Below are 9,363 nucleotides of genomic sequence, written 5' to 3' on the forward strand. Positions count from 1 at the left end.
TCCTTGAGATGAATTTTCTCTAGCATTTGAATTTTTCCTGAAAACATTAAACTCTCACTAATTTTGGTTACTTGTTTGATTTTCACTGATTAATTGTCTCCTTGTGTTAATTTTTCTTTTGAGATGAATTTTCTCTGACACTAAGATGTCTCTTTTAGATTAATTTTCTCTGAATACATTGGACTCTCTTTCTCTCTGTGCTTTACTTGATTTTCTTTGGCTAATTGTCTCTTTGATTTTCTTTTGAATTTTTTTTGGTATTTGAATTTTTCTTGTCTATATTAAACTCTCACTAATTTATGTTGCTTATTTGATTTTCACTGAATTTCTAATTTTGAATTTTATTTTTGATCTTTTGGGATGTGTAGTGTTTGCTATTTTTAAAACTGTAATTAGATTTCGTATTTAAGTTTTTTGAACTTAGTATGATATTTTTTTTTATAAAAATTATAGAAAAATTAGTTTGTGAGTAGCTCAAATTTTATGTAATTTACTCTGATTTGTTTAAAATATAGAACAAATTGTAAGCAAATCAAACAAAATTGTCAAAATACAGAGAAATTTGTGAGCAAACCAAAGAAATTTCAGACAAATTTCTCTATGTTTCGAAATTTCTCTGAATTGAAATTTGTCTGCTTCGTAATTTTTCTATAAAGATTTGAGAGACCTTAACCACTATAAAAATATTTTATATACTTTATGCTATAAAATCTTAATATGAAAGACCTTAAAAAAATTTCCCATTTTTCTAACCATATGTTATTTTATTTTTTTTAAATAATATACAAATACACTTTTTATATCTATTTTTTAGTTTCAATAATGTGTAAATAATATGATTGATTGATAATTAGAGAAAATATGAGAAATGAAATATTCTTTTAATATTGTAATTGATTGTAATATCACAAGACTTAAAAATTAAATCTATTTTTTAGTCTTTAATAATAATACTCTATTTTTTATAGAAGCTTTTTTATTTTATTTTTTATTTTAATGAAATCAACTAAAGCGGCAAAACCACCGCGGTTGTAATTTTACCATTTCAAAAGTTGGAAACATAACATACAAATTTGATTAAAAAAGCTAGCAAGGTTTACAAAAATTACAAAGACATGAAAATTTTATTTTAAAAGACAAAAATACCCTTATCTGACTCAGCTTTCTCTGCAAATCCGGAAAATTACCCTCCCCAATCACCCTGATATTTCTCCCCACTCATCCCGCCATTTGGCTTCCCTTGCTCACCTTTGACCCCTTTTCACCTGACCCAACAATCTTATTGATCCAAACCCTAGATACCACAACCACACTCTTTCAGGCTTACTTGTCATGACTCCTTACACCATTTCCCACTATAGTGTTTTTTTTTTTGGTAATCGAAACATGTACAATATGTGCAAAATTCAATTGATAAATATGCACAATCTTACAAATAGTACTTGCATAGTGCCAAAATAACATTTGCACGGGGCATTGGCAACATTTGCACCATGAATAGGATTGACCGATTCATTGTTCACAGCCAAACTCTTTAGAATTAAGAGCCGACTCCTAAAGCTTTGAGGGCCGACTTTGTGATCTCTGGCTAATTTTTTGCAATTAAGGATCGATCTAAATTAGTTTAGAAAATATAAAAATTCACATAATTCATATTTATATGTATCCGATATGGTTAAAATTAAACTATACACATGTTATACTTTCACGCGCTTTGAAAATACGTTTATCGATCCTCTAATCTTTTCATCTCATAAATAAATTAATAAATATTTAAAAAAATATAGAATTTTTTATTCTTATATTCAAACATGTAGGGTGAGAGAAATGACTGTATTTTAAGTCTCTTGTCTCTCCCCGAATCCTCCTCCTCCTCCTTTTTCCCCTTCCCTTTCTCTCCACTGAAATCCTCAAACCCACTCGAGTTTTCTAATCCAATCTCTATTCAAAAACTAGTGTTCAACTTCCATAGCTCTCTCTCTCTTTTTTTTTCTTTCTATTTTTAACATTTTTAATTTTATTTTATTATATATATATCTTACTCGATAAAATAATCAAAGCAAAAACAGCTTTAAATCTTTCTCACACTATTTTTTTATTACTTTTTCTTTCTTGTTTTCCGTTTCTTTTTATGTTGTTGTAGTAACCATGTCTAGTTTAGATTTAGCAAATGCTTCTCATTATACCCATCACCAATTCCACCCCTTCGAAACAAATCCTGAAAACGAAGAACACAACGATGACAACGGCGGCAGCCACCACTCCGATGATATGGTCACTCGTCGGCCAAGAGGCCGACCACCCGGATCCAAGAACAAGCCCAAACCACCGGTAATTATAACCCGAGAGAGCGCGAACACACTCCGAGCTCATATTCTTGAGGTCAGCAATGGCTGCGACGTGTTTGACTCCGTAGCCATCTATGCCCGCCGCCGGCACCTTGGGATCTGTGTTTTGGGCGGGAGTGGGACCGTCACGAACGTGAGTCTCCGGCAGCCGGCCATGGCGGAGGGTGGTGGTGCGGTGGTAAGGTTACATGGGAGGTTTGAGATTCTGTCGTTGACCGGGTCGTTCTTGCCACCGCCAGCGCCGCCGGGAGCAACGAGCTTGACGGTGTTTTTGGGGGGAGGGCAGGGACAGGTGGTGGGAGGGAGCGTGGTGGGAGAGCTCGTGGCGGCGGGGCCGGTGGTTGTGATTGCCGCGTCGTTTAGTAATGTTGCCTATGAGAGATTGCCGTTGGATGAGGAGGACGAGGAGGAGGCGGCGGTTCGGATTCAGCCGCCGGTGTCAGAGGTTTCCAGCGGCGGCGGCGGCGGTGGATTTCTTGACCCATCTTGTGGTCTTCCTTTCTTGAATTTGCCTATGGCTAATAATTGTCAGTTACCAGTTGATAATTGGGTCGGAAACTCAGCTCACTTGATGAATCCATAATGTTATGATGTTCACATTTGCTTATAATTCGATCTTCGCAACATCTCTGACTTGGGTGAAATACGCTTTTTTCTTTGAATCATAAAAAGGTCAGCAAGTTAATGTTATTACTGCTCATGATCATGATCATGGTTCTTCTCTTATCTTGAGTTGTTTTGTTTTTCTTCTTTTTAGACTTCTTGGGTTTTTTGTTGTATCTTTAATTTTCTTGAAATAGTCTTCCTTCTGTTCTTCATGGAAACTCTATTCTTGTTAAGGACATGGTTTCAGACTCACTTGTGTTTAGCAACTGGCATACTCAAAACATGGTGGTAGTACTAACAGATCAATTAGCTCTTTGTGATACATGTTTTATCTTCTATTTTATTGTGTTGCTTTGCTTCGGTACATCATTCGTTCATTTTTTTTTTTTTTTAAAGTTATGTTTGAATCATGAAAATCAGGAGCTTTCTGATTTTTTGTATTGTTGTAAGGATGTGATAACTTGACATATTTAAAAAAAGTCAAAAAATTACTATCCTATTTAAATCACATCAGTTTATTTAAGTCGCATCATCTCTTTAATACATTATTTCAAACTCAATCTAAATTCAATTCATATTTCATAAAAAATCAAAAAATACACTTATTTAGATCATGTCAAACAAAAAAAATTTCCAAACATGAGGATTCTATTTCTTGAAATGGAGATGTTGGTTGGTGTTTATGTTTGAGCTAACCTTGATCTAGTCTGGTTGGAAGATACCCCTGTAACTTGTAAGTTTCCTCTCTCTCTCTCTCTCTCTCTCAACCTAGTCATTTACATATATGGCAAGTTTTGCTGAAAGCCAAGCAAACAGTTTATTTATTTATTTCTTTCTTTTTCTAATTCTTAGACACGAATGAAAATCGATCTCTCCCTCAAGTGTTCATTTGAACCAATTTAACGTGAAAAAATAATATACAATTTTTTTTTTTAAATTTAGTGATGAATTAAAAAGATAATTTACTCATTTAATGTGTCGTCCTGAAAAAATCAAATCAATAGGCAAGTGTATCAAATTAGGCAATATATCATATTAGGCCAGTCCTTATCAATGTATCATATAAGGCAAGTGTGGGCTGTTGAATCAATAAACCCAACATACATCACCCCCTCATGTAACGTCTGGTACTCCGCATATGACTTTAATGTTTCTTTTTTTAATATTATTATTTTATTTATATACGTAGTCACTAGTCAGCTTGGGCTAAAAGATTATGTGAAACACAGAATTTTTATCCTTTCATATAATATTTGGATAAATTATAAATGCATCATTTGAAATTTGATTAAAATACGAATCGCTTTTTGTGGTTCTGGAAATTACATTTCACCAACGAAGTTTCTAATTTTATAACAAATCGTTTATTTTATTAATAAAGCATGAAGTAATTTTAATAATGTTAGAAATATGTTTCATTTAATAATTCAGGTAATTTTATTATTATATAGGAAAACAATTATGAATTTTATTTTTTAGTTAATTCTGTTAAATAAAAAATTCTGACATTGTGGTATTTGTAATTTTTCAAATTACAAGGGGTAATTTGTACTTTAAGCAAATCGTACGGGATGCATTTATAATTTACCCTATATATTTTGTGTATTATTCTGTAATCAGATTTTTATATTTTTTTAACTCTTTTTTTTTTATATTATTGGATCTTGAGGGGTGTAAAAATGGTCCGAGTCCAACTCGAGATCCTGGGTCTGGGTGTGGGCTGTCATTTTGAAGTTTGACCCGGCCTGTGGGCCCAATCCATCGGCCCCCTCAAGGTCCACTCAAAGTCCAGCCCGAGGCCCGGTCCACCCGAGACCCAGTTTCACTTTTAGTAAAAAACAATAAAATTTTGATAGAAAAAAAAAAAAAGGTTCTGGCCTAGGCTCGAGCCCGAGCTTGAGCCTAGGTCCAGGCCCCACCCAAGACTGAGGCCCAGCCTGACAGCCCACCGAAGACCTGAATACCCCCTGAACCTATGTCTAATTCTTTGGCCCGTGGACTTGATAAGGTCAAATTTACACTCCTAGATCTCGGATGTAGATATAGGAACCGATTTTCATGTCATTTTCCTATTAACATTGATGGCTTAATGGATATGTTTGGTTTAATCGCTATGTTTGACCATGTTTGATTGTGAAAAATAGCAATCTCACAGTATGAATTTCCTAAAAGGGTGGTTAACATGCCTACAGTGTGGTATTGCTAATCATATCCGCATTTTATACAATGAGGATTTGTACAAATTTAATCTCAATCGACTAGAACAAAATCTCATCACTTAATTTCACTGTACTTAGTAATCTCAACTGACTTTATTCCAATTATCAAATCTGACCAATATGTTGACCAGCATAATATTAAGCCATAAATGATAATCGGTATTAGGTGTGTTAGATTAAAAGATTAGAGAGAAAAAAACAAGCAGCCTCAACAATTATTAGAAAGGGCATGGCTTCTGTCCAGTCCTTAATCAGATTGGACCGTGCTGTTGGGCCTGTGGAGGCTCACTATGGGTCCCGTTTTGATAATCTGAACCGTTCAATGTGTAGAACTCGTTGAGTACTATATGCCTATTAAAAATCACGTTAATCGGATATCGATAGCTATGTGATCAAATCAGTTTTGTATAAAAAAATAGACGGTGAATAAATTAACGATTGACATAAATCTGTTTTGATCACATAGCTATCGATATCCGATCAACGTGATTTTCTATAAACATATAGTACTCGACGATTTTTACACATTGAACGGTTCAGATTATCAAAACGGGACCCGTGATGGGCCTCCACGGGACCAACAGCACGGTCCAGTCCGATTAAGGACTGGACAGAAGCCATTCCCTGAAAATAAAGTACTTAGGCCATGTTTGTTTGGGTGGACTGGATTAGCATTCCCATGACTAATAATCCTGAGATTACGAATTCGTTGAATTATGTATCCTATCTTAACTAAAAGTCAAGTTTAAAATAATTAGTCCGTACTTCAATTGTTTAACCAAACATCGGATTAATAATTTTATTGGACTATTAGTCCAATCCCAAGCTCATGTCCACCCAAACAAACATGGCCTTAGTGTGCATTCAAATTTAATGCGATGTAAATGATACCCAAAATAAAAATTCACATATTTCATTTTGTAGCAAATTTCTCCAATAAATTTATTGAATCCTTATATAGATGTGTAATACCTTCAGATTACAACACTGATATATCAATAATATCACACAACTACGTGAGGAGATTTTGCAATTGGAGGACTGGAAGTACAGGTATACAAATTGTTTCAGAAAACAAAAAACCATACAAAATGTCTTCATTTCAAAGTGTTTTTGTGCAATACATTGACAGATGGATATACACCAGATATGGCTTAATGGGATTGTGTTTTATTTAACAATGTATTCATATATATTCGAGGTAAGTTGGTTAGAAAAGAAAAGCAAACCTAGTGCAGATTGATGATCAAGAATCTACCAATGCTTCCTTAACCACTGTGATAGTCAAATTAACCTTTTGTTGATTTTACGGTTTATGTTTGCCAAAACAGCTTGTTTCTCTATCTTTTCACCAACTAACAAGGTAGAGTGATCATCAAAACTTCCCTGATCAAGAAGGGTTCTAATTATGATCAACACTGGATTTTAATTAGTATTATAATTAATGAATATAATCTCTCAATTAATTTTATTCTCCACTTGAAATTTTTCGAGTTGAGGTGCCTGGAAAAGTATTAACAAAATAGAAGGTCATTTGCATCCAATCAAATCCTTAATTACTGCAATTTGATCATCACTACAACATATAAGGATTTCAGAGACTAAATGTTTTGATTTCTAAAAGTGAAAATTTTGTTGCAAAAGACATTTAGGGATCAATTTCCATCGTCACGAGTATAGTAGTTAAAAGGTCGTCCTGCAAAGTCAAAAACAAGGCTTTTAGCGACAAAATTTTAAAAATGTCACCAATATATAGATTTTGGAGACAAAATAATTTGGTTTCAAAATGATTTATTTTTTGAGACAAAAAATTTGGTCCTAAAAGAATAATAATTTATCACTAATGTCTAATTTTCGTTACTAAAAGTATAATAACGACACTTTTCATAACAAATATATTTGGTACAAAAAAAATAATTTTATCCTTAAAACCTTAATTTTTTATAGTGCATAAAACAAAATTCTCATGACTCCCATGAGTTTTTGCACACAGTTGCATCGGATTCCACTTAATTAAAGCATATGATTAATTAAGAAATATGCTTTATGCTAACTCTAAGCTAATTCTCCGTTCCTTAGGGTTTTAAGAGGCGATGCTTAGGTTTAGGTTTAGGTTTAGGTTTAGATTTATATGGTAGGGTATATTGCCAAAGTGAATCTAAAAGTTGCCTGTTGATTGTGATTGTTTGGAATTGTGCAAACGCAAGCACTAAGTTTTACAAAGAATGGTCCATCGCGGGATTGCGAATAGATCATCAATTGTTTGTTACTCGCTTAAAAGTTTAGGCTTCTTTTCATTTTAATTTTGGCATAGTTAACCAATACATGCTTTATAACTTTGTGAATTATATATGATAGTGCAACATTATTTGCAAAATACTTGGTTTGCTACCACTTTGATTCTGTGAAATATGAAGATTTTGTCAAATTTAGTATAAGGACCTTAGTTTACCAACTGAAAATATGAAAATATAATCATTTTGACATTATTAAAAATAACACCACAAGAAATCAGCTTTTTAGGGACAAATTTATTCCGTCCCTAAAAATGTAATATTTGTTAGGAAAAACTTTAGCCAATTAATTTTCTCCGTTGCGAAGTTTGTCCCAAATGGCCTCTCCGGAAAAGCCAAAAAATGTCTTTTAGAGACAAAATGTTGTATTTGTCACTATAAATAGGCTTTTAAAGACAAAAATATGTAGTTGCAAAAAATTTTGATTTTGAGACAACCAAAATTTGTCTCTAAAAGTTTAATTACAATCCAGGGCAAAAGAAGCAGTTATGGAGACAGAAAATTAATTTGTGAGACAATACAAATTGGTCTCTAAAAGTCTTAGGCTGTGTTTGGAACGATTTCCAAATTATAATTCTACCCACACCTTTTAATATGATATTTGGATAGGATGTTCAAACTAAATTTTCACGACATTTAGAAAACTCTGCAGAAAATTCTATGTGAGGCGTGATTTTCAAATTTTTTTTTTTGAAATTTGGCCTAACCGGTCGTCCCACCGGACGTCCTACCGGTTGACCAGAACAGTACAATTTTTTAATTTTTTTTTTAATTTTTGCAATTGACACATGTTAATTTTTATATATTCAAAAAAAATATTTTCCAAATTTTAAAAAAATGTTTGTGAGTTTTAATAGAATTTTGAGTTGTGTGTTTAGTTATAAGTTGTAAGTTTTTGTATCAAATATCACATGTCACATCAAAAATTCCCCACTCAATTCAAAACTCATTCACCAAACAAGTTTTCTATACTCAAATCATAATTCCAAAACTCACAAACTCAAAATATAACTCCTATTCTCAAATCATATTTAGAAAACTCTATCAAGCGCTACCTTAGTTTTTGGGACAAATAAAAGTGGTGGCTAAAAGTTTTAGTTTTGCAGGCAATTAAAGTGGTCTAAGGTTATAATTTTTTTGAGACAACTAAAATTGGTCGCTAAAAGTTTGATAATTTTTTTTTTGGCCTTTTGATTTTGTAACAATTACTCTAAAAATATTAGTTTGAACATCAACTTATATTCCTTTCTTGATTTCTCAACAACCAAACAAAAAATATCAAACATATCATCAGACATGCTCAACAACCAAACAAAAAATATCAAACATATCTATAAACTATCTATTCATCTCCAAATTAAAATTCAACAACACCAAAAAATCAACAAAGAATGCTAGCAAGAGTATATTTATTAGGTTGTATCAAGAAATCACGCATATGTGAAAACATTACAATGGCCTCACAAAAATCCCATTCTTAGAATCCCATTCTTAGAATAACCAGCTACCAGAGAATTCTAAGAAACAAAATCTCTACAAATCATCTCATGGAGTAATATCCAGGTAGGTAGCTTTCACAATGCACTTGTATTCCCATTCCTGCCAATCAAAGAAGAAAAGAAGTTACATTTACTTATTTAGGATTAATACTTGGTGAAGCCACACACTCTAGTTCTCAATTTGAAGAGCACAAAAAAATTCTCAGAAATCCAAAATCATTATACGAAACAAAAAATTAAATTGATTTTCCTCATATTCTAAATAAAATGCATATAAAACAAATTTAAAACTCAATTATTTTAATTTTCCCCCCTAAATTTATTCAATTCTGCTTCCTTAGAGATGCAGAGTACTTACAATTAAGGTTTAATAGTCCACTAGTAAACTATTGATGCT

The 9,363-nt window shown here is 32.7% G+C and overlaps 1 protein-coding gene across 1 annotated transcript; it reads left to right on the forward strand.

The window, feature by feature from the left end:
• Positions 1 to 1,788: 1,788 nt before the first annotated feature.
• Positions 1,789 to 3,276, forward strand: LOC114283233 (AT-hook motif nuclear-localized protein 23). Its single transcript, XM_028226055.2, has one exon. It carries the CDS (start codon positions 2,149 to 2,151, stop codon positions 2,929 to 2,931), a length of 783 nt encoding a protein of 260 aa, XP_028081856.1. The 5' UTR covers positions 1,789 to 2,148; the 3' UTR covers positions 2,932 to 3,276.
• Positions 3,277 to 9,363: the final 6,087 nt, after the last annotated feature.

The sequence above is a fragment of the Camellia sinensis genome, chromosome 11, assembly GCF_055761805.1.
Source record: "Camellia sinensis isolate YWXY chromosome 11, ASM5576180v1, whole genome shotgun sequence".
NCBI lineage: Eukaryota > Viridiplantae > Streptophyta > Magnoliopsida > Ericales > Theaceae > Camellia > Camellia sinensis.